Consider the following 27,075-nt stretch of genomic DNA (forward strand, 5'->3'; position numbering starts at 1 on the left):
CCTGAAAATGACTTTAAACCCTATATTTTAAATTGATATGGACTACTATAGGATCTTTTAATATATTGGTAATGAAAAAAGCTTTGTTTAAGTAAAAAAAAATATTTTTGTTCTTCACCTGCATGATCCTGCCTTGTTTGTTCGCATCCTGTAACCCCAAGGATGGAGATGTGGACTCTCACACATAAAATTAGATAGAAAACACCTGAGGAACTCTAGAACAATGGTTTCCTAATAGTTTATTTGTTTGTTTTATCAAGGTAACGACTTACGGTCGGAAATTTTTTAACAACCAGGGAATATGCACACAACCTTCTTGCTGTAATAGAGGATGATATAAAAGGTTAAAGGAAGCATTCAATGCCCGTCCCCCTCCTCCCCACTCAAAAACGGAAGGGGCAAAGCTACCTACAACTGCCATTGTTTTCAAAAATGATTATATGAATGGTGTCAAGAAAATTCAGGTGTCTATCTTGAATAGTAGCTGAGAAAATCACCTTTCCCCTACTCCATTTATGACAAAGTTAAGTATAGATGGACATTTTGGAAATAGAGTAGCTTCGCTACTAAAAAAAAGTGTCATGACATCTTAGAAGTAACTCGAATTTTTACATTAGTTTCATACGAAGTTGTCTGCGATGTCATCGCTAATTTTTAAAATCAAATTGATATTTTTGTTATACAAAATTAAATTTCTTGATAATTTTAATTGCTTTTTAATACAGAATGTATATATTCTAAATATAAATTAATTTTGTTTCTACTAAGGCGTTGCAAAATTTTAAGTTCGCCAAAATTGAGATATGCCAGAGAGCCGGACCCACCATTTTAGGATTCACCGAAAAAATAAATATAAATGGTGTTAGATCACATTAGTTTAATTATTAAATCTGCTTAGAGTTAAACATTAAAAAAGGGCCATATAGAAAAAACAAAAATAACGGGATTATTTTTTTTTGAAAAAAGGTAGCTACAAATTTTCATTTGGTAGTTTATAAATTAGATGTTGTATTTTGAATTTTAAAAATTTAGTACGGAATTGATACAACACCTTACCCCTAATTTTTGTACAATACAACACAGTACAGATATATCATTACATTATAGTATCCAAAGAACTTGATAGAATGTTACCCAAGTGCATATTTATTTATTTATTTTGAATTTTAATTAGCAATGAAATTTTCAAATAAAATTTTTACTCATTAATAAAAATGCAAATAATACAAACTAAAATCTGTCTGAGGGAAACCCAACGATAGCTTTCTGACAGTTCAAATTACCAAAGTAAAAGATAAAAAATTTTGGGAGAGAAAAAACTTCATTTTAACAAAAGCCATTAATATATAGGTTTATAAAAAGTTATGTTTTTTACTTTAAACTAGCTACCTGAATTTGATTCTATACTTTATCTACACACACACACACAGCTTTTTCAGTAGCGTTTAGGACGAACCACTGCGTCATCCCAAAACTGGTTTATTAGGCCTAGGCTTGAAATAGGCCTGAAATAATATTTTCCTACGTTTCCCTTCCCTTATCCCTGTAAAAATCTGATGAATAGAATAATCTTATCATTTGAAAAATTTTAATCAACATGTTTAAATGAACCTATGGACTATCTTTGTAGAGTTACTACGCTTTCTCTGTAAATTGTACCTAAATTTCTGCCTAATCATTAAACAAATATTTCCGTACTATAGAACCAATTTTGTCTAATCACTGAAAAGGTTGTGCAAAAAATGCGTAGATTTCTAAAATTCAAATTGCTCGGCTTGTGTTGATATTTGGAAAAAGGTAGGTATGCATACTGTTAGAACCGCTATGAACTCTATTTTTTTTGAAATATAAAAACAATTACTGTGCTATGCATAGTTTAGGAGCTATGTGTCAAAATGTCCCAACTGACTTAAAACTTGACTTCCGAGTAAATCTAAACCATTAAGCAAATCTTTATAAAACTTAATAGAAATATACAGAATGTGAACTTAATCAATCCCTGAAATTTTTAGCCGTCTATCTTGAATAGGCGAGAAAATCATTAAAACTTTAAAATGTAGGAAAAGAATCAATCTAACGCCCCCAATTAATTGACGAATCTTAATGAAACTTGGTGATAATATCAAGAATGTTCACATATTTAATCCCTAAAAATGTCAGGCGTCTATCTTCAAAAGGAGCCGAGAAAATCATGTTTCCCCAAAAACGTTTCAAACGGACATACGGACACGGACAGTTCAAATTATAGAGTAGCTTCGCTACTAAAAACAAACAACATGCATTAATCATTTTTATTCCATAGAATTAATTTTTGGTGCAGCAAAACTTAGGTAAATTCTTAAAAAACCTTTTTCCCACTTAAATCTGTGAGGCAAACTAGAAATTTAGAGGGGATGATTTTGCCCCACTAAAATTTTAGTAAGGCAAATTGATTTTAGTGAGCAAAAGTTTTTTTAAAGAATTCACCTCTGAATTCAAGCAGATGAACTGAATTTAGTTTCCGAAAGTGTGCGTAGCTTCCGCGTCCTATCTCAATATTTGCTACTAGCTAAAAAAGCTTCAAACTTAAATAAAAATCAAAATTTGAAAAATTAAAATTTTTGAATGTATAATGTATAAATCGTTTATACATTAAATCGCTTTTCCATTTGACCGGAGTCGCTGAAAATAGGGTCTGCAATAATTGGGTTATCTGCTGTACACTTCAGGAAACTAGGGCTCGAATAGGAAATTTATTTCAGCTGATCTTCAAGCAGACATGAATAAAATCCAGAGGAAATTTACAGTGCAGAACTGGTTTCTATCCAGCAGATACGAATAAAATCATCAAGAGGAAAGTTATAGTGCAGAACTGGTTTCTATCCAGCAGATATGAATAAAATCCAGAGGAAATTTACAGTGCAGAACTGGTTTCTATCCAGCGGACATGAATAAAATCCAGAGGAAATTTACAGTGCAGGACTGGTTTCTATCCAGCGGACATGAATAAAATCCAGAGGAAAGTTACAGTGCAGAACTGGTTTCTATCCAGCGGATATGAATAAAATCCAGAGTAAAGTTACAGTGCAGAACTGGTTTCTATCCAGCGGATATGAGTAAAATCTAGAGTAAAGTTACAGTGCAGAACTGGTTTCTATCCAGCGGATATGAATAACTGTATAATAATATAACATATTATCATAATGTGTTATTGGTCTATTATAAAAAAAATTTAAGCATTCTTATTTTAAACAACAGCAAATGTACAAAATTGTCTTAATGGTAATTAAAATAGGATATATTTAGCAATAAATACTAACTTCCTCTTAATTTTAAATTATAATGGAAACAGATATAAAATCACCCCTTTTAATTTCAGAGGTAACACAGAGGTGGACACTCTCTCTCTTTCTGTATGATTTGTACAATCTGTGTATATTATGAAATTGATTGAACTGTTTTTTTTTTGTTTTGAGTGAGAGAGAGAGAGAAAGAGAGATCATACTATTCCCGGCTTAATTTAATAAAGAGTAAGATATGTTTCTCTCTCTCTCTCTCGCTTTTTGAAGATTTTGTAAAATTTTGCCCCCCCCCCCCCCCACCCCCAGAGGCACTTTGCTTTAGGGGGGGGGGGCATTTTGATTATATATACTAATTTTAAATAAGGGCGTTTTAAGGGGTGGGATTATTTGATTATGAGCCTTCTAGTCCTTATCCCTTCTTCCCCATTCCTTCCTCCATCCCTTCCCCCATCTCTATATCCCATTTCTATCCCCCATCTCTTCCCCCCCATCTCTTCTCCCCCATCCCTTCTCCCCAACCTGCAATGACTGAAGGGATGGAAGCTAGAAAAAAAGTACAGAAGATAATTTAACCTCCCCCCCCCCCACAAAACATTTTTTATGGGTGAAGGGGGATGTTATAAAATCTCAGCAGGAAGGATGAATAACCCCATTTAAAAAATAAGGAAGGGGGGGAAATAAAAACACTCATTTTGAAAATAATTTACCAAAAATTTACCTATTAAGTAAAACTGATTTGAAATATTTCTTTATTGTATGACAACAAGGATGAAAACATCTATAAGTAGCAAAGCACAAAAAATCATGAATAAGAATACAGTTAAGAAGATTTAAAGAGCATTTGTTAGAATAAATATATTTTTAGGAAGAAAAAGTCACAAATCCTTTTTCATGTATGTTGTGTGATGACAATCAAAGTAAATTACATACTGGATTTTTTTTGATATTTAATCCACAAAAAAATTTATCGTACCATAAAAACCAAAGATATAAAAAACTACGTTAAATGTAAAAAAAATTACTTGTCCTTTCATCTACGAATATAAAAATCTCTTAGAAATATGGAAAACTTTGAGGTATAGTCTCTTTTTTGGCAACGCCTCTTAAGGGGCATTTCGTCGTATTTTCACAGTAGCTTTTAATAGGTTATTATAGGTTAAGTTAGGTTAGGTGATATCCCCGCAGGGACTATGCATAGGGGAAAAGCTACTGTGAAAATACGATGAAACGCCCCTTCAGAGGCAATGTCACAAAAAAAGGACTATATTTTGACAGGGAGTAAGGGAGGGGACAATGGATCGAATATTCAATCTTTAGTAGTCTGAGTTTCTGACTGAGTTTGGGGACTTGCGCAAGAAATGCCGTTACTCGCTATGTTAGTTTTGAATATATATAGTTTTGCAGACAGAGAGTAGTTCAAATATAAATACATGGCCCCCCTCCCATACTATATTTCACTCCCTTCATCCCCACCTCCTTTTTAAAAGTAGACGAGAAAGGGAAATGGAGAAGGGAGGTGGGGGAAATAAACAGGATAAAAAGGGGCAGTAAGGCATGCGGGTCATTATACTTGCCCATCCAGCTACACGCCTGCCTGCCCCTTTTTTCCGTGTTCACATCACTTGCCCCCAAATCTCTTTTCTCTTTCCCTGTCATTTGGAGAGTTCCAGGGAGATATTTCTAGTAATTAATTACAGAATGGTTATGTCAGTCTGTAATACTGGTAATCTTATTTTCAAATGATTGCTTTTTTTCTTGGAACTTTTTTCTTAGTTTATGGTTTTCTAGATTTAATCAACAATCACTTTACAATTTCCACCATATTTTCGGGATTATTCTGGTTTTCATGGCCTTTCTTCAAAAACTCTTAAATTGAATTAATTGCCCATTGTCCCCTCCCTTACTCCCTGATATTTTGATACCCTTATCTACAAAAATTTTGTAAATTGGACCAAACAATGGGGGAATTGTGAATGATACAAAAATAGATAAAAACGTCCTGAAAAGCAGTCTGACCTCCATGAATTTTTAATAGTTAATTATACTCCATAATGATGATATCATAAGTCTGGGATGATCATATGATTTCATATATAGTTATTAATTTAGACAGACATACAGTGTTGAGAAAAAGACTTAGATAAATATCAACGCTGTTTCTTTTTGATATAAAATAACTTTTTGATATTTGATGTTTACAAATGTTTTTATAGAAATAACAAGAAAATATACAATGTGATAAAAAGCAGAAACTATTTGGAAGGGCGCAAAGCACAAATTTTTTTCTTCAAATATGCAAGGAGAGATGGGTTTTTGGGCTATTTATTACACTAGTCCCCAATATTTCATATAAAATTTTCTTATTTGTTGGCTCAACAACTTAGGGGACTTTAATGGAATTTTGATTGGTTGGTTAATTAAGTTCAGTTTCCATACGTTTCATCCACTAATTGAAATCTATATAAGGGGTAATTTTGTATATTATCATTGGGGATGTACAAAATTTCTTCTGTAAAAAGTTTGTATTATACAAAATAAAATACTTTCTATTACCTGGTTTGTTATGTTCAGTGAAAAGAGATTATAACCTAATTTCTACACTAGTTAAAAAATTTGGGGTAAGGTTAAATGAAAAGTAACTGTCTGATTGGCGCGAAGCGCAAAAAAAATTTTTAAAAGTATTTCTTGATCTTTTTTTTTGGAAACTGGGATAGTTTTGCTTTTTGTAGGGTAGAGGGCAAAAAGGGCCATTTTTGTTGACCACGGGGGGCAAAACAGGGCATTTTTCAACATTTAGGGGGGAGGGGCAGGGGGGCGGTGGCTAAGGGGGGGGGCAGTGGGTTGGGGACGTTTTGGTCGCTAGGGGGGGGGGGCAATTGCCCCAAATGCCCCCTTCGGTTCGCACGCCACTGCTACTATATTGTGCTACTTACTACGATATTGATGGCGAACTCGCATGCTACCTTTTGCTTGAAAGGCCGATTTTCCAACGTTTATCGCCAAAAAATTAGGTGGTAATTCGGTGGAGTCTAAAAGGGTCCTGAATGTAATTTGGTCTATCTCAAAAAACGCAAACTCAGTAATGTGCGACATTTTTAATGAATTAAATTAATCAACTTTTTTTTAAAGAAAGCTTTTCTATAATCACTAAAAGTTTAGCTTTTGTATAGTTGAGGTTGGTCCGCCTTTCTGTTGGTAACAATTATCGCTTATTGTTAATAAAAAATCCTTGCGTCCATGTACACTTTTTAATAACATTTTTTATGATACTTGTGTAAATAAAAAAAGCTTATAAATGGTCCGTTGGTTGATCTGTTCATAACGGATAGCTTTTATTGTCATTAGGAATTTTAGAGTTGTCTTATTGATTTCCGACGTAGTAGTAGGGTGCCTGTACGATATAAAAAGTCAACCAGAAATTCCAGACGTGCATTATAAAATGCAAATTTTTTCTTTTTGACAACATTTTTTATGATTTTATGATTGGGGTTGGGGTGGGGGTGGGGTTGCGTTCAACGCTACCCTCTATTATCTCATTTCCTATTAGATCTAGAGGGCTAAAAAAAATTATGCAGGTCCCCTGTTTGATAATGATTTTCTGACCTCAAGTGAATCAAAGTCAATTTTCGCTTCCTTCACCCTTTTATTAACCAACCTTTGTTTTTAAGTCCTTTTCTACTTAAAAATTTCAAACAGCTGTAATTTTTTTTATTTTTGTAGCAAGAAGAACAATTTTTTTGCAGAAAATGTTTATCTTTAAGTAAATTTTATATTAGAAATATCAAAACATAAATTCTAGCGGCCGCAGCTGTACTTGGTAGCTGCAAGCCGCCGCAGTCAGCGGAAAATGTTGGCGGATCTTTATGAAATTTTAATACATTATGTAGACATGTAAGAAAAGCAATTTGAAGTCTCTAAGTCAAAAATTGCGGTCACAGGAATCTTTTAAAGATTTCTGGAGACCTGGAGGATCAGGACCTGAAGGATCATACCTGGAACCTGAAATTGACTTGAACACCAGTATTTCATCTGAGGATGTATCACTAGAGGATATTTCAGTATTTTGGTAAGATAAAATGCTTTGTTTAAGTCACAAAAATATATTTGCTTTTTACCTAGATGAAATTTCCAGGTTTGCTGGCATCCTGTTCCCGCCAGGATGGAGATATTCAAAAGTTTTAACTCTCAGTTATGTGTCATACCCATACTTATAAAAGTCATACTTATAAGTTAAGGGTTAACAGTTGGGCCCCTTTTCAGACCCTAATCTGTAGGAAGGGAGGGGGGGTGGCATGAAGTCATTGAACACCCTTGCTTTTATTTCAGCTCTTTTCAGAGCTAGAGTCCTAAAAAAATTTATGCAAGTCCACTGTTTAATAATGAAATTAGACTATAAGTCAGTCAAAGTATTTTTTTTATTTTTAAGGTAGAAAAGCAAATATTTAAGAAAATGTTTATCTTAATTAGTAGCGAAGCTACTCTATAATTCACTTTTTAGTAGCGAAGCTACTCTATAATTCACTTTGTCCGTCCGTCAGTCCGTCAGTCAGTCCGTCAGTCAGTCCGTAACGCTATGGGGGAAATGGGATTTACTCAGCTCCTAAAAAAGATAGAATGCTGAAATTTTTTGACAACATTCCCATCATTGAGGAGCACAATTGACCCTAAAACATCATTGGCGTTCGGACCGATTTTTAGCAGGTTTTAGGCTATTTTTATATTTTTCACATTTTTCTCCATATCTTCAGTGTTTATGGTCCGATTTTCAAAATTTTTTCAGTTACAGATATTAAAATTAAATTTCCCGTCGTTTAAAGGATCAACCATGAAGGCCAGACTGCCTTTTAAGCAGGTTTTAGGCTATTTTTATATTTTTCACATTTTTCTCCATATCTTCAGTGTTTATGGTCCGATTTTCAAAATTTTTTCATTTATAGATATCAAATTTAAATTTCCCGTCTTGTAAAGAAAACAATCATGACGGCCAGACTGCCTTTTTAGCAGGTTTTAGGCTGTTTTTTTTATATATTTAACATTTTTCTCCATATCTTCAGTGTTTATAGTCCGATAGTCCGGTTTTAGGCTATTTTTATATTTTTCACATTTTTCTCCATATCTTCAGTGTTTATGGTCCGATTTTCAAAATTTTTTCATTTATAGATATCAAATTTAAATTTCCCGTCTTGTAAAGAAAACAATCATGACGGCCAGACTGCCTTTTTAGCAGGTTTTAGGCTGTTTTTTTTATATATTTAACATTTTTCTCCATATCTTCAGTGTTTATAGTCCGATTTTCAAAATTTTTCAGTTATAGATATCAAAATTAAATTTCCCGTCTTTTAAACAAAGTAACCATGACGGCCAGGCTGCCTTTTTGGCAGGTTTTAGGCTATTTTTATATATTTAACACTTTTTTCCATATCTTCAGTGTATATGGTCCGATTTTCCAAATTTTTTAAGTTAAGGATTTAAAAATTAAATTTTTTGTCGTTTTAATAAAACAACCATGACGGCCAGACTGCCTTTTATCAGGTTTTTGGCTATTTTTATATGTTTTACATATTTCCCCATATCTTTGTTTATTTTGATGCAATTTTCAAACTTTTATGGGATATCAGTATCAAAATAATTTTTCCCATTGTTATGAGCATCTTTAATATAATTTATTTTGACCATTGTCATCATGCAAAATAAAACAAGGTTTCATGTTTATTTTATCCAATAAATCTATTTAAAAAACCATTTAAATCTACCTGTACGTATTCCCATCGATGATTTTTTATGCTTCGCTACTTATGGATGTTGTCATCCTTGTTATACTTATAATTCATATAGGGATTTACTAAAAGAGAATATTTAGTATCTTTGTAAGGTAAATTCTTTGTTTAAGTCTCTGGTATATGTTATATCCATATGTAATAAGTCACTTATTTATGGTTTTCAATCTTTTACACATGAAAAACTGAAGGGGGGGGGGGGCATTTAATAACATAATAAAATTTCATTATGATCTGCCGTAGTTTACCTGATGACTGCGGCAGCTGGCAGCTGCCAAGTACAGCTGTGCCCGCCAAAATTTATGTTTTGAGATTTGTAATACAAAATTTACATAAAGATAACATTTTCTGAAGAAAAAAAATAGTTTTTTAGCTTCAAAATTTAGAAAATGGCAGCCTTTTAAAATTGTTTAATAAAAAAGGACCTAAAAACAAAGATTGTTAAATAAAAGGGTGAAGGAAGCTGAAATTGACTTTGACTCACTATTAGTTGGAAATTTATTATTAAACAGGGAACATGCACAAATTTTCTTAGCTTTCTAGCTCTAATAGAAGCTGAGATAATAAGAGGGGGGGGGCGTTGCACCCCCCCCCCCCAACTAATAGGCGCAGCAAGGGGCCTTACTTTTAAGGGTTAAGGATGATAAGAACAAAGGGTTATCATTATCAAGAAATGAAGAAATATGTGAAATAAGAAAAAGTTACTTGCCCTGTCATCTACAGATACCTTACAATGATGGAAAATTCAATTTTAATACCCTTATTTACTGAAGTTTTTAAAATCAGACCACAAAAGATACAATCGGGAAATGTGAAAAATATAAATATAGCTAAAAAAAAACTATTAAAGATTTAATCTAAAAATACTAAAATCGCTTAGATATTGAAAAAATAAAATTAATAGGAAATTTTAACATGTCTAGATTAACAATAAGAGCTGCTTGTAACGTACAAAAGTACAAACGTACAAACTGACATACAGACGTAAGGAGAGACTGATCCCAATTATAGAATGGCTTCGCTTTCAAAATTATCTATTTTACCTTTTCTTATCATAAAATTGTAAGTAATGTATCTATTAAATAACAAATTAGATGGTGGGTTTTGTTTGACTATAAGTAGAGCCCCCAGTCTTGTCTTTGTTTCCATGAAAAGGTAATAAATTACATATTAATATTTTTAATAAAAAATGTTATTGCATAATAATAGTTAACCGAAATTCCGTATCATAATAAACAAATAATTTTGTCACTTATAATGTTTTTTTATCATATACTTCCTTTTTTTCATCTCTTTATTTATGAAAAATTTACGTTATTTCTTGTTGGGAAAATTATAAAAAAATTGTTTTAATTTAAGCTTTTCTAAATTAAGATTTTATTTCATCAAAATTACCTACAGTTTAATTGAAAAAGAATAGGTAATACATTAATAATTAAAAATGTTTTGATTGATTTTTTCATTTAAATTAAAACACCTTTTCTCCTTTTCCCACTGTTCTACATGCATAGTTTGAAATAGATAGAACAATAATGGACAGACGGAGCAATCTTAATTGTAGAAAAGCTTCGATTATAACAAGGATTTCATATTTAAACATGTGAAGCTTATTAAATTAGACTGCCTGATAAGCGAACTCTTTAAAACTAGGAATATTGTTGAGAAAAATAGATATATTTTGACCATGCTCCTAGCTAGTACCTCTTTAAAATACCTATTCTAATATGACTAAATCTAACCTAACCTAAATTGATTGTTGTCCAATTAGGTTTTAGGATTTTATCTTATATTATAAAGCTTGATAATAGAAATTCTTTGTATTATAACATAATGCCCGACCTACAGTAAAACAATTATGACAACATCCATAAAAGAGAAGCTCCATAACAGTAGGACAAACGAACATAAACCCTTGAGTGTCAGAACTTAATAAGCAGAAGAATATAAATGTATATTTGTCAACAAAATTGTAGGCAAAACTGCTAAAATACAGACACTGTTTAAGGACATACTTACATTTTTAGGACTTGATTTTGGAGATGCTTCGCTTATAACATTATACCTATTTAGATGTAATAGGAAACGGTATTAAAACAAGGATGACAACATCCATAAAAGTGAAGCACTGAAACGGTAGGACAAACGGACGTGAACACTTATATAGTGTCAGACCTGAATAATTAGATTATAAATGTATAAGAGTCGGAGCAAAATTGTAAGTAAATTTGTTGAAAAACTGCTTTATACAGGATAATGTTTATGGACATATTTACATATTTAGAACTTGATTATAGAGTTGCTTTGCTTATAATATTATACTTTGTTGTCCTAGGAATCAATATACCAAAAATTAGATCAATCGGATGATTAGATCACATAAACATTTGTTGTTATACAAGGATGACAACATCCATAAAAGCAAAGCACTGAAACGGTAGGACAAACGGACATTAACACTTGTATAGTGTCAGAACTGAATAATCATAATATAAATGTATAAGAGTCAAAGCAAAATTGTAAGTAAATTTGTTGAAAAACTGCTTGATTCAGGATAATGTCAGGACATACATACATTTTTAGGACTTGATTATAGAGTTGCTTTGCTTATTACATTATACTTTGTTGTCCCAGGAATCAATATACCAAAAATCAGATCAATCGGATGATTATTTCACATAAAAATTAGTTGTTAAAAAAGTAAAAAAATCTTTATGTTTAAAATGGACGTACGGACATTTTTGTGATAATAGAGTTGCTACGCTTTCTAAATCGTACCTAACTATTAAAGGAATCACCATGCAAAATTTAAAATCGATAGGTCAATTCTAACATGCCTAAATTAACGAAAAAAAACATCCGTTACGGACGAACGGACCGACCCTAATTATAGAAAAGCTTCGTTGTTAAAAAAGTAGAAAAATCATTATGTTTAAAATGGACGTACGGAAATTTTGGTAATGATTATAGAGTTGCTACGCTTTCTAAATCGTACCTAACTACTAAAGGAATCACCATGCAAAATTTGAAATCAATAGGACAATTCTAACTTGCCTAAATTAACGAAAAAAGCTATCCGTTATGGACGGACGGACAGACTGACCCTAATTATAGAAAAGCTTCGCTTTTAAAAATCAGATATAAAGATTGATTATAAGATATAAAAAAAACATTAAAAAGGTTGGACGTGCGGACTTTCTAGTAAGGATTATAGAGTTGCTACGCTTCATAAATCTTTACTTAACTGTTATAGGAATTATCATGCAAAGTTTGAAATCGCTAGCACAATTCTAACATGTCTAAATTAACAAAAAGAGCTAACCGTTACGGACGGACTGACGGACAGACTGGCTTTAATTATAGAAAAGCTTCGCTTTTAAAAACAAACAATAAACTACCCCGCCTTTTTGTCAAATAAGAGAGAGTTTTGTAAAATTAGGGTCGGTCCGTCCGTAATTCGTAATTTCGTTAATTTCGGCATGTTAGAATTGTCCCATCGATATCAAACTTTGCATGATGATTCCCATGACAGTTAGGTACAATTTATAAAGCTTAGCATTTTGACAACATGTTGTTGTATAATATGCTTCTCCTATTCATCTGATTTTTGGAATATTGATTCTTAGGACAACAAGGTAAAGTATTATAAGCAAGGCAACTCTACAATAAAATCCTAAAAATGAAAGTATGCCCTTTTATTTGATCCTATATATGTGCAATTTTGCAACACATTTATGTATAATTTTGTTTAGACTTAAAAATTAATGTTCTGCTTCTGAAACTCTATAAGAGTTATTGTTTTAAATAGTTAAAATAGTTAAAACCTTCCCTGGACTAATAAGAAGCTACAGACAAAAAAGCTTACTACTTTATACAATAGGATACATCTGTGCTTCGCTAATAACGGATGTTGTCATCTTTGTTAATTGTGAATTAACATTTTTAGTAGCGAAGCTACTCTATAACTTGAAATGTCCGTCTGTCCATCTGTCCGTATGTCTTAGTTTGGGGGAAACATGATTTTCTCGGCTCCTATAAAAGATAAAATTCTGAAACTTCTTGTCAACATTCTTATACTAAATTATTAGTAGCGAAGCTACTCTATAATTTAAAATGTCCGTCTGTCCTTATGTCCGTCTGTCTGTATGTATTAGTTTAAGGAAAACGTGATTTTCTCGGCTCCTATAAAAAATAATAGGCTGAAACTTTTTTTCAACATTTTTATACTTGATTATCAATTTGCATTAATTATTACATTGTTCCTAAACGTCCTAAAAATCAACGTTTTAAAAATCATGTTTGAAAGTGACATACAGACATTTGTTAAAGATTATATAGAGTTTTTTAGAGTTGCTACGACCTATAAATAATGCATTAAGATTAAGAATGATAATACAAATTTTGAAATTCATAGGGTAATTCTAGCATGCCTAAATTAATTATAGGCGTTTTTTTCTAGCTAGGCAGGCAAGGGGGCCGAGCGCTGCGGCTAGGCAGGCAAGGGGGCAGAGTGCTGCGGCTAGGCAGGCAAGAGGGCCGAGCGCTGCGGCTAGGCAGACTAGGGAGCCGAGCGCTGCGGGCTTAGGGCGGACAAAGTAACCATAATATTAGAAAAACTTCGCTTCAAAAGATTCATAATGATATTAATTTTTCTATTCATTGTCCTCTTTCAATATTAATGCGATATTCTTAAATATCTTATTCCCATTATTATTAAATTTTCTTTAAAAAAATAGCTCATAACTTTTTAATAGAAAGTTTGCCCATTTCGTCCATAAAGTGTTAACACACTATTATATTCGTGTTCCCCACCCAACTATAAATTCCAAGTACACCTCTCATAGTACAAAACTGTATAAAAAGTCGTCAAAAAAGGAACACGTAAAAATTCAAGATATCTGACAGTACAAGCAGGACATTCAGGACCCTTTTAGACTCCACTGGTAATTCATAAGCTACCATATCGAACAACGTAGCATGCTACCTTTTTTTTAAAGTTACGCTGGGAGGGATGGGGGAGAAGAGATGGGGGGAAAGAATGGGGGGGGGGAAGAGATGGGGGAAAGAAATGTTAAATAGGGATGGGAAATAAGGGATAAGGACTAGAAGGCCCATAATCAAATAATCTCACCCCTTAAAACGCCCGGTATTTAAAATTAGTATACATAATCAAAATGACCCCCCTAAAGCAAAGTGCCCCCTGGCAAATCTTCAAAATGGCCCCCCTTAGACAAAGTGCTTCGAACGCCACTGGGGTCAATATTTTAGCCAGCTACAAGTTTCACTTCATTATAGTACAAAATAATCTGGTATAAGATTCAAGTAATGATAATGTTAAAAAATCTGGGAAAATTTAGTAAGAGAAAATATATCCTCGAAAATTGTTTCGCAATGATCAGCTGATTAATGTTTACATCACTACGTCTGTGAGTTTTGATAATATTTATTTTACAGAATCACAGCTATATTTCAGTCAATTTTTACTTAAATTTCTATTGTGATTCCCTTTTATTTATATTCTTTGAATGCCACTATTACATAAAAACAAATATTGTGAAATTCATATACAATTTTATAAGCACTGAAATGTTTTTACAAATTTGAAATTACATACCGAGATCACATCAGACAGCTTTTAGAGCTACATTACATTGATTCAGTTTTTTAAATTATATAGTTACGAAGGAAAATCTGGATCCAAGACACAGTTAATATAATATTAAAAAATTCTTTGTTACGTTTAATATGTACGTACTTTAAAAGCTTGTACAGGTATTAAATCGAATCCGTCATAATTTTTAATAATTTAGCTTCTATATTTATAGTGCAGACTTTAAAAAGATACCATAACGTTCATGCATTTATGATGAAAAAAACTTATATATGATACCCGTTGCCGCACTTATAGCATATTTGGTGGGGTAAAGAAAGTAAAATAGCCTAAAACTAATCCGGGAAATTTGTACGTGTTATGAAGCTTCCCCTAAAATTTAGATCTCAATCGGTTCAGTGGACATCGAGATCTTGAATATCAAAAACCCCTTACTACCTTAGGAGTTATAAACATAAATTCTATATATAAATAAAATAAATTCTAAATTGTAACCCGATTTTTAGACATAAATATTAAGTTAAAATGTCCGTACGGCTTATGAGCCGTGTTGTTTCTAACACATCATTTCACAATGGATCCTCTCTTTTTCAAGCCAACTCAAAACGGTTACAGAATACATCAGTATTTAATGTTGCTTTGAAGTGAGTATTTTATTTTATTTTCAATTATCACTTCCACCCTCATAATTTAGAAAAATAGACCCACAAGAAATTATGCCCAATTTTCTTCTACAATTTAAGATAGAGACTTCCCTCTCCCCTCGGGATTAGTATTCTAGTGCTAGTGCCTATTATTGTAATATTAAAACCTAAACAATATTATTTTTATTTAACCTAACTTTCTTTTGGTTTATAACTTATTTTTATCAAACTATGTACCTAGTTATTTTATTCACTTGGTTATGATAAATTTTTATATTGTAAAACCTTTTTTTAATTTTTAAAATTGTTTTAGAACAGGCAGAGGTAAGAGACTACGAACACCATCAAGCAAAGCAAAAGTAAGAATTTTAAAACATATTTATTATTATTTTCTTGTGCGTGTGTGTTTTCTTGTTTGGACCTAAGAAGTCATGGGGTAGGAGACGACGAGACACTTTTGTATGGTCGGGCGGGCATGCTAAAGCTGCTCGTTCAAGTACATTATTACTTGACTCGCTGTTTCTTTGGTGCTAATCTTTATTACCTTACCATCGCCGATTATGGACTCTTTTACTTGAATATTTACATACAATACAAGTTCATACAAACAATTAAATGTTATCATTTCGATGCCAGAGACAACAACTAACATAGAATTAATTTTTCAGGCAAAGAAATTGATCTTGGCATCAGCTATTGGCGGCTCATCTTTAGCAGTTGGTTATGTAGGTAAGTAGTTATTTATTTAGATTCTTGAAGAAAATCGAAAGTAATTCAATATTTCTTAATATACCTACCACACTACTATATATTTTTACTAGCGGCTACGCCCCTAGTGGCCTCTAGGTACACGTTAAATTATTTTAAAAATCTCTGGGAAAATCATCTATTTACCAAAAATATTATTTTCGCCGCTAGATTGTGCTAGTTATATTATTAGCTAAGTTTTAAAAATATCCGTATGGTGGTATTTTTTTATTTTATTACTTTTGGCTATTTATCTGGGGAGGGTGGTGGTACCCTCCCTCCAAATAGCTATAAACTCTCCCGGGACCTATACTATAATACCTTGTTAAGGAGAACCCGATCGGTTCAGCGGTTAGCGAGATCATTCGGTACAGACAAACAGACATCTTGTTACTTTATTACAAGGATATTTGTGTTTATATGTTCATATTTATGATATCTCTCTGATAAATACCTAGTGAATATGACTTTATTTTCAGTATTAGATAACGCCAAAATTGGACCACTATACCAGTTTGAATCAACGCAAGAGAAAGATGAGCTTCCTTTGGTACTTTATTTTTAAAAAACATTTTTATATATTTCCTCTTTTTATGCCTTTCTTATATTTGGAGATTCATAGCAATTTTTTCATAGGATTACAATATCGAGAAGATGGAAAAATTCTTCGACAACAGAAAAAGGGAAATTTTTAGTAGAAGCTGTGAAATAATAGCAGAATTAGGTAAATATTTAAATTAACAATAAAATACTTAGAGAATATTAGACATATTCAGTGCCAAGACCTTTTCTGGGGTTCTCCAATTAAATTCATCTTTTGTTCACATTGTTTAGGTACATTATATAAAAAGAATTTTTTACTAGCAAGAATGTGCAAGGTGCAAGAAGTTGGCTAAAAAAAACATATATACCATTATCAAATCTTAAAATAAGATATCCTATTTGAAGCTTTCTTTTTAAGAGGAACATATTCAGTTGAGTAGTTATTAAAACTCTAAGCTTTAGAAAAAATCTTTATTACTTTATATAATAGGATGTATTATATGAAACTTTATTTTTTAAAATATATCATTTTTTGTTTCAGTACCTTACCTATGTAAGCTGATCGTGTGGGAATATTGGATCAGAGGAAAAATAAAGGATCACGAAGGTCTGCAACAGAAGTATGCTGTTGAGCTAAGGTGCCTGTTTTTTTAATCTAAAGAAGAGTAAAAAATCTTTTTGCAAAAGTAGTAGGTTATTTGTTTGTGCGTGTCTGTCCTTCTGTCCGTGGACTTTGCTATTCTTATTCATACTTAATCAACTATTTTTTTACTTCAGGTAAAATAAAAATATACTGTTTCTCAATAATTTTATGTTTAGGGAAAAATTAACAAGACTTGGACCTTGTTTCATCAAGCTAGGACAAGCTGTATCCATAAGACCTGATATTCTTCCGTCATCTTTTCTTTTCGAACTACAGAAGCTTTGTGATGCAGGTTGTATTTTGTTCTTAGTTTGTTACCTACCTAGTCAATTACCTTCGATTTAAAGTGATTAACTAGAGAACTCAGGGCATTATCCGCAATCGCATGTAATGGGATGCGATATCTAACGCCTACTATAGTATATTAGGTTAAGTAACATCCAACCCTTTGATTCATGACCATTGTCTGTAAGTCCTTACTGTAAAAGGTAATGAGTTGCGGTTGTTTATGGGCCATTGCATTCCCTCTTTTCTTACTTTCTCGTTATCACGTGCAAGACATAGTAACTGTAGTTAATATTTAAACATATATAGTCTCAAAACCCGTTACCTCCCGACAACAAGCAGGCACTCTTTTATTTATGCTAATGCCGCGGGTTAACTAAAGTTTATAAGGTACAAAGATTTGGAAAATATACTCAAATAAAAGGACCATATGACAGAACAGTGATATTTTTTTCAATGTCATATCATATTTATTTAGTAGGTATAGAAGCTAAGTTATATCTTAATAGCAACAAAAAAATGCATTTAATAATATAATTATTTTATTTTAGTACCTAGTTACCCCACTAAAGACGCTATAGACGTGATCGAGACAGAGCTTGGAGTTAAAGTTGATGAAGTTTTCTTAGACCTTGATGTAAATACTAAGTAAGTTATTGGCTATTTTTTTAGTAGTTTGGATTCCTTACTAACGGCTACGTCATAGAAGCCTAACAGGACTGCTTCGCTTTTAGGATAGGCAGTTAAATAGGTCCTTACTTTTAATTACGAAAAATAAACACTACCTACGGATATTTACAAAAATAACTTCGTTTTAAGTAAAATTCACAATCCATTAGATGGTTCATAAAAAAACAATTTCTAGACCTATCGCAGCTGCTTCCTTGGGACAAGTATACAAACTAAGACTGAAAGGAGAGTCCGACTCAAATACTCCTGGTCCTTGGGTGGGTCTTAAAGTACAGAGGCCAGACATGCACCATTATGTTTTAAGGTAAGATTTATAATATTATTTATTTCATTTTTCTTTGTAGGCATCTTAATGTTTTTTTTAAAGGGATCGATCAGATACACCTTGGAATGGATTTATTATTACTTGGAGCTTACACAAGATTATCATGTACTCTAAAAAAGTGAAACATGTAGCGGCGATAATAAGGATACCTTTTCCCCATCTCCCTCCTCCTACTGGATAAGTGAACTGACCAATAAGTGATGTCCATGTTAGCAACTTATATTAAAGAAAATTTTTACCTGTCATGATATCCATGTATATTCTATATCCATTCACCTTTGTCCATTTGTCAATAGATTATGCTTCGCTAGTTAAGGATGTTGTCATCCTTATATTTAAGTTCATTATATTACCTATTATACTATCATAATCTGATAGTTCGTCTTTCTATTTAGGGATATTTATATCATGAGGCATATCTCAAGAATGATTCAATGGGTAAAAACCACGTAAGTATACTAATTTTTTTAAAGCGAAGCTTTTCTATAATTAGGGTCGGTCCGTCCGTCCGTACGTCCGTCCGTAACGGATAGCTTTTTTCGTTAATTTAGGCATGTTAGATTTGTCCTATCGATTTCAAATTTTGCATGGTGATTCCTTTAATAGTTAGGTACGATTTAGAAAGCGTAGAAACTCTATAATCATCACCAAAATGTCCGTACGTCCATTTTAAACATGTTGATTTTTTTTACTTTTTTAACAACAAATTTTTATGTGATCTAATCATCCGATTGATCTGATTTTTGGTATATTGATTCCTGGGACAACAAAGTATAATGTAATAATCGAAGCAACTCTATAATCAAGTCCTAAAAAAAAAGTCAACAAATTTACTTACAATTTTGCTTTGACTCTTATACATTTATATTATGATTATTCAGTTCTGACACTATACAAGTGTTAATGTCCGTTTGTCCTACCGTTTCAGTGCTTCGCTTTTATGGATGTTGTCATCCTTGTTTAGTTCACTTTAATGAAAATGTTGTTTCTCAAACACTGTTTGAAAGATTAAAAAGATTTTGAACAAGGATGACGACATCTATAAGTAGCAAAGCTATGCTGTATATTAAGGTTTTCAATCCCTGAAAATTTCAGCCGTCTATCTTGAATAGGAGTTAAAAAATCATGAAAACTTAAAAATGTAGGAATCAATTAATTGACGATTACGAATCTTTATGAAACTTGGTGAAAATATGAAGAATGTTAACATATTTAATTCCTGAAAATTTCAGCCTTCTATCTTTTATAGGAGCCGAGAAAATCACGTTTCTTCTTCTTCTTAGTAGCCCGTGCATCTCAATTTTGCTATCCATGGTCATCAAAAATCTCAGCCTGGGGAAGGCCAAGAAATTGTGCAGCATCAGCAGGTTGTTTCCAAAGTGACTGTACAGTTAAGTGTGTGGGACGGTTTTTACATCTGAAGAGGTGTTTGGTGGTGTGGCCTCGTACATTACAGTCTGGGCAGCGGTCAGAGATTTGCTGGTCCAGTCTGGACAGGTAGCTGTTAAGGTGTGTACTGTGTCCTGATCTCAGTTGAGAAAGTGTTGCTCTCGTTTTTCTTGGTAAGAATCTTTCAGATGGATGGATTTCAGGTGCTTTTGTATTTAGTACAGGATTAACAGCTTGGATGTCGATAACATCCCTAACTGAATCTGTATGGATCCTCTGGAGCTTGGCTTTATAGTGGTCATTATTGAGAATTTCGTCAGATGGAGCTAGTCTTTTAATTCTCCTGCCAAACTTTGTGACAAGGGTGTGTTTGGTTCTACGAGCTGGTTGGGGGCGGGTGAGATCTTCCTTAACAGGGTGACTTTCTAGTTGGGTATAAAGAAGGTATTGTTGAGAAAGCATTTCACAGTGTTGTTGGACAGGCATTATCTTAGTCTCAGAATGTACATGATCTGTGCTTGCTATTTTCAGACAGCCAGTGGCTATTTTAAGCGCTGAATTTTGACATGTCTGAAGGGAGTCCCAGTTTGTCTTGCTGAGGTTAGGTGTCCAGATGGGGCAAGCATAGTTGATTAGGGACTGGCTAATAGCTTTGTAAGTTGTAGATATCACGTTTCCCCCATTCTGTCCCTGACAGACGGACGGACATTTCGAATTAAAGAGTAGCTTTGCTACTTAAAAGGACTCCCAAGACAAAAGAACTAGAGACAAGAATCCTAAAGACAAAAGACCTAATGGTTGTCTGTCCGTACTTCTGCCACACTTAAACTTCCCTGCCCCATAGCAATGTCCTTGCCGATTTTATCGGAATTTTGATTGAAAGCATTAGAAAATGATTTTCAGTGGTTCTACCTATGTAGTTATTGGATGTCATTGTAGTAGGATGTATGTTTTCTGTCGAAATGAAATTTGCGAATCTTTTCATCATTTTTGAATTGGCTTTTCCCCTTTTTTTGAGGTCAGATAATGATTTCTAGACGTCTTTACATGAAAAGATATTTTTTTATTTCAAAAGGCATGTTTTCATAAAACCAGATTTTTCTAGAATATCCAACCAGAGACCTTATGATGTAGCCCTGTTGGACACATTTGCTGGGGCAACACTGAAAGAACTGGATTATGTTAATGAGGCTGCTAACCAAACTAGATGCAAGGTAAAATGAAGAACTAAACACGGATGTTTATATTGATTGAATTATTTTTTCTTGCTAATTACAGGTATATATATTTTATATATTTCCTATTATATAAAGTAGGAAGGTATTTTTTTTTATCTGAAGCAAAATATCTCGGAAATGCTAGTCCAAATTTGTTATACTTTTCAAGAAAACTTTAAATGTCTCGGGGGGGAATTGGACTGTTTTTCTGACCTCCTTTAAAAGCATAGGGGCGAAGCAACTATTATTAATTATAATGTCAAGATTCGTAATAATGTAATTGAAAACCTTACTTTTTAAAGATAACCACTGGCTCTATATCTAGATATACAGAATTTATCAAGAAATATTTAGATAACGTCATGTTGGACTAACTAGAATTTTCGGGAATAGTCCCTTTCGAGGCAACGCCTCTTAGGGGGCGATTCGTCCTATTTTTTAAATAGCTTTTTATAGGTTATTTTAGGTTAGGTTAGGTTATATTGGGTGATGTGATTGCCCCACAAGGTTAGGCAATTTGCCCCGCAGGGGCTAGAAACAGGAGAAAACCTACTGTGAAAAAACGAAGAAAAGAAAGGGACTATACCCGTTATTTTAGCTTGCGTATTCAGACTGGATTCATGATCGTGAAGACTTATCATTACTACATAGAGTACCTAGCGTGTTTTTATTAATATGAATTTACTGAAACTTTTTTATTTTTTAGTTGGAGTTAGAACCAAGATTGAAAAACCAGATTTATGTACCAAAAGTTTTTGATAAATTCACCACAAGAAAGGTACACTTTTGATAAAACTACTCAGTCTTTGAGCGAATTTTGTAAAGGCGGTACATTGGATTTGGATATTAGCATTTGTCGCCACTATTGTAATATCTTTTGAGATCAATGGCCAAGCACGTTGGCTATTGATTAAAGTAAAACCCTGACAAACAATTCTTAGATTGTAGAAACTTTGTCTGGTGATCATAACTTTACATGGCAACAAAATACACCTTTTTTTGTGGAAGGGGGCCCGGGGGGTGGGGTGGCATTGAAGGCATACCCCACCCTCTATCTATTAATGCCACCTGCCATACATTTCTGTAATGGCTGAGCTTAGATTAAACAAAAATTTAGCAACGACAATTTTGGATTATTGTAGAATACTTTGTCCTTAATTTGATTAACCAGTCTGCTTCTTGTAGGTTTTAGTATCAGAATGGATAGAGGGAGAACAGTTAGCTAAATCTAGTCCTGATGTTATCAGAAGACTTATTCCTGTGGGCGTTGAATGCTTTCTTATCCAGGTTCTTTTTTTATAATTGTAGAAATTCTCTACCTAGTGATTTATACGTGTCCGTTCCTTTAAGTAAAAATGATAACATTCTTTTTTGGATTTGAATATTTTTTAAACATGAAATTATTTGAGTTAAGTACCTATAAAACTAGGATGACAACGTACATTAGATGCAAAGCACAAAATAACTATGGACAAACAGACAAAGTGAGTTGCAGGGTAGATGTTGGGTTGGCAAGGCATTAAAAAGAAATAAAGATAATTTTAAATTTTTAAGAAAATCACGAAACCTTTCAAAGTACTCTATTATTTTTGAAAAAAGACATTCGTTAAACAATCTTGGTTAATATTAACTTAAAAAAAAACGTTATATTTATTGTTATATTGGAATGAAATGTTTTCTATAACCCTTACAGTTGAACAATAGATGTATCTCATTGTATTTATACCACCATTTCTCTTTCCACGATCACTCACTCATAAATATTTGGTTTAGTTGTTAGAGACTGGATTCTTTCATGCTGACCCTCACCCTGGCAACTTACTGGTGAATCAGGCCGGTCAACTGGCTCTAATTGATTTTGGACTCATGGCAGATGTCCCAATTCAGGTAAATTTTGAGTTTTATGTACAACTGACATTGCGATTTATTTAAGTCTGACATTATACCTATTGAAATTTGAAACTATTTTTAATTTTGCTTTAAAAAGAAGACGTAAAATAATTCGCGAAGAAAAATTTTTAGGGGCGGTTTCTCTTGAGAGGGTACCACCCCCCAAATTAGTTATAAACCTTCCCTGGACCTATGAGAAGCTAAATTTTAAAGGATAATCAAATCGGTTCTGTGGTCTTCGGTATAGATACAGACATCCTGTTATATTTTACAAGGAATTCTGAAAGATTACTCTAATATATTGCAGGATACAAAAACTATGACAATGACTATAGTCCATCTGATGCAAGGCGATGTACCTGGCCTTGTTGAAGATGCTGTTCAGCTTGGATTTCTTCCACAGGATGTTGACAGGTATTAAGAGATATCTAGAATCCTAGGTGGATAGAAAGATAGAAATAATAGGTAGATAGACACCAAGAAAGATAGATGTACCTGGACATGTAGGAACGCTGTATTGCTGTTGCCGCAAGATAGATAGATCAATAGAAAGGAAACTTTCCTTGTGTTTACACATTTTGTGCTAATTGGTTTCCATCTACAGGATGTTGAGACGCTGAAGGTAAAGCTGTATAGAATACTATATCATGCCAGTTAGATATATTTGAAGATAGACATATATAAAGTAAAGATAAATGAACATTCCCTAGCTTTTGATTCTAGGTTACCCTAGACTTATTTCTTGACATTAGTGTATTTACATATTTTGTAAATATAATTTTATTTTGTTGTTGTCCCATTATTTAATACCTATACAAATATGCTTCAATACTTTCAGATTCCTTAACCTATAGAAAAACATGTACCTACCCAAATTTAAATATTTTAGATCGAGTTTAACACCAGTACTGCAGAAAATCTTCGACGACGCACAGCTAGCTGTTACCAATCAAATTAAGGACGGCGCTAAATTACAGTAAGTTTTTTATACCCAGGAGGTGGGGGGGGGGGGGAGGGGGTCAGTAGACTGTAAAATTACACTCACACCCAAAGATTCATAACCACTTAATATTATTAGCTAGCTCTAAAACTTTGTAGTCTGTAACTTTGTTATGGTCTATTGCCCCTCCACCCCCCCTCCCCCCCCCCCCCTATCTCTGAAATGTTTCTGTATGTATATTAAGATTTTACTAGGTATAATATTTCTTTTCCACCAATTAAATAACAGTATTAATAGATTCTATGTTTTTATATTACCTACTAGCTTAAAACCTGCCCAATACTCTAGTATAAATCTATGTAGCTTTTTACAATTTGATTAATGATATTAAATATTTTACTTCTCTTAGGTTTAAAGCGGTCCAGAGTAGAAGGAAACAATTTTGGGCAGTTTCATTTGACCTTAACAAAATTTTCTACCTCTACCCTTTCTTAGGTAAGAAATATGATTGAATGGGTGCCACTTAATAAAACCAATCTCAAACATAAATGAATTAAGCTAAAAAGTTGCGGCACAGATTTTGCATGACACTTACTTTATCGTGTTACAAAGTGGAAATGTGAAGAAACGCCGGTGAAACTGACATTTTTCACTGAAATTCTGCATTAGGAATCTTTCAAGACAATTTTTTTTAATAAAAAAAAAAAATCTTTTCATAGCTAAATAAGGTAAAGGAGAGTCAATGCAAAAAATGAATATTAAAAAACCAAAGCTTTGCTTTGATTATTAAAGCTTTGTGATTATTAGGGAATTTACATACTTGTCGTGTTATGGTTTAAGCTATTTTCATGGGGGCTGGGGCACCCTCCTCTCAGCCGCAACCCCCCTCCGGGCCCTCCCCCCCCCCCCACTAAAAAATAATCTTATTTTTGAATTTCTAGTACATAAATGGATTACTTTTGATAGTATTGTTTAAAATCATTATTTTTGTGTATTTGAATAATAATTCTTTTCAGTTCCTGATTATTTTGCCCTGATTACACGTGCAATGATTGTTCTGGAGGGTATTGCCGTCACTGGTGACCCGGAGTTTGACCTTTTCAGAGCAGCTTATCCATACAGGTAAACTCTTAGTTTAGTATGAAGCACAAGTCTTACATAAAAGTAACAGGATGTCTGTCTGTGTGTACCTTGGGATCTATCTAACCGCTGAACCGATATGATTCTCCTTTAGTGTAGTTTCGCTCAGTTCCTGTGATGGCTTTTAACAATTTTTGGGATGGTTCTGTGCAACCATCCTCCCAAGAAAAATCACCCCCGTAAATGACCCCCCACTAAAAAAATATTTTTACATTTTCTTATTAAAACTAAAATTGAAAGTCGGAGAGGGTTGAAATTATAGTTTATTTCTTTAGGTTATCCTTACTTAAAAGTAATAGGATGTCTTATCTATCTTTGTGTACGTACAAAAAGATATTTTGGGCTGCTGCTTAGTTAGATGTTATTGTTCCATGACCAGCTTTTAAATGAATTTATTTGTTCATCCGTCCGCTATAAAAAAAAAAGATAACATTATTTGGAAAATCTGACTTTATTAGTACCTAACTATAAAAGATAAAGTTTTGAAATATTAATTCTGCGCTACTCTTCTTATGATTGAAGTAATACCTACTATTTATAAGACAAATGTATAACGAGAATGTTTCTGTTATAAGTTCCTGCTTATCAATCTTATTTAGATTGAAGAAATGTAAATTCTCTTACAATAAAGCAAACAATAGAAAGAGAGAATGAAAACACATCTCTTAAAGTGCGTTTTTGTTTACATTGTACCTAGGTTCGATCCTAAAATTTTGTGAAATATCTTTCGCTCCCAATATTCATCATTTTGCAAGTAAAGATCTCTAAAACTACCAAATCAAACTAGCATCATTTATTAAAGGTAGCCGTTTTTAAATAAGCTTAAAACTATAAGTAAGAATTCTTTCGTAAGTAGATTTTAAAAATGATTAGCTTAAAACTTTTCCAAAAAAATTTTATGGATCGAACTTTGTTTACAATTGTTGCAATTGCATTAGATACATTTTCCCTTTATCTCATTTCCTAGATTTTTTCCTTTTGGCTTAGGTAAGGGGGGGGGGGGAAGTTCTGACACATTTTCGTAAACGGTGAGTATAGGCTTTATCTTTGGACTGAGAGGATAGGTTATTAGGGATAAAATCATTCTTATATGATGAATTTCCCCCAGATTTAAGATTTTTTGGATAGGCCTCCAGGTTCCGGAGCTCCAGGCCTCCAGGTGGTCTCTGTACAGGTAAAAATGAAAAAAAAAAAAAAAAATTTAAAGTTAAAAATCAACTTATAAAACAAAATATGCATATTTTTTCTTCAAATATGTGAATAATATTAAAAAAGATGCATATTTTGTTTTATAAGTTGATCTGTAACTTTAAAAAAAAATTTTTTTTTTCATCTTTACCTGTACAGAGACCACCTGGAGGCCTGGAGCTCCGGAACCTCCGGAATACTCACCGTTTACGCAAATGTGTCAGAACTTCCCCCCCCCCCCCCCCCTTAGTTAATTTAATCTTAATTAGTTAAAAAGAATGGATATATTAATACTTGGATCTTATACCAGGTTTTCATGTTTTTTTATTACAGTGTATCACGCAGCAGGATAAATAACGATTGCCCCGTCCACCCCCTTTACCCCATTCCCTTCCTCTCCTACTGAACGTACGAACTGACCAATAAATGACAGGAAATAGCAAGCTAAATTAACGACAATTTTCCCGTCATAATATCAACGTATACCTATTCTACATCCATTTTAATGAGATTATTTTATACAAGAAAAATAATTTCGGATTTGGATCATGGAAAGAAAACAAAGTCATTGCTAAATTAGGACAGAAGTCACCTTCCTAGGAAGGACATAAGTAGCCTTCCTCAAGTGAGAATTTGTTAGATGAAGGGCATAACATGCCTCCCTTAACAAAGATTTTGCAAGATTGAGGACATAAGTAGCCTTCCTTCACCTCAAAAAACCTAGCTTTTTGATCCTTCACATAGCAAAATCTTGCATAAAATTGGTTT

The 27,075-nt window shown here is 33.0% G+C and overlaps 1 protein-coding gene across 1 annotated transcript in view; it reads left to right on the top strand.

Annotated features, from left to right (window-relative positions):
• The window catches only part of LOC145324885 (uncharacterized protein sll0005-like), a 103,344-nt gene that overhangs the window by 68,759 nt on the left and 7,510 nt on the right, over window positions 1–27,075 (top strand). Inside the window, exons 2-19 of the mRNA XM_080167599.1 lie at window positions 15,171–15,310; window positions 15,624–15,669; window positions 15,979–16,039; window positions 16,537–16,607; window positions 16,694–16,781; window positions 17,142–17,238; window positions 17,420–17,535; window positions 18,080–18,176; window positions 18,394–18,522; window positions 18,939–18,992; window positions 21,038–21,146; window positions 21,856–21,927; window positions 22,335–22,436; window positions 22,923–23,036; window positions 23,347–23,453; window positions 23,929–24,015; window positions 24,389–24,474; window positions 24,996–25,101. Of these exons, the coding sequence (XP_080023725.1) occupies window positions 15,192–15,310; window positions 15,624–15,669; window positions 15,979–16,039; window positions 16,537–16,607; window positions 16,694–16,781; window positions 17,142–17,238; window positions 17,420–17,535; window positions 18,080–18,176; window positions 18,394–18,522; window positions 18,939–18,992; window positions 21,038–21,146; window positions 21,856–21,927; window positions 22,335–22,436; window positions 22,923–23,036; window positions 23,347–23,453; window positions 23,929–24,015; window positions 24,389–24,474; window positions 24,996–25,101 (1,661 nt within the window). The 5' untranslated portion in view covers window positions 15,171–15,191. The remainder of the gene's footprint in view (window positions 1–15,170; window positions 15,311–15,623; window positions 15,670–15,978; window positions 16,040–16,536; window positions 16,608–16,693; window positions 16,782–17,141; window positions 17,239–17,419; window positions 17,536–18,079; window positions 18,177–18,393; window positions 18,523–18,938; window positions 18,993–21,037; window positions 21,147–21,855; window positions 21,928–22,334; window positions 22,437–22,922; window positions 23,037–23,346; window positions 23,454–23,928; window positions 24,016–24,388; window positions 24,475–24,995; window positions 25,102–27,075) is intronic.

The sequence above is a fragment of the Acartia tonsa genome, chromosome 7 (genome assembly GCF_053477335.1).
Source record: "Acartia tonsa isolate MP-2025a chromosome 7, ASM5347733v1, whole genome shotgun sequence".
Lineage (NCBI taxonomy): Eukaryota > Metazoa > Arthropoda > Copepoda > Calanoida > Acartiidae > Acartia > Acartia tonsa.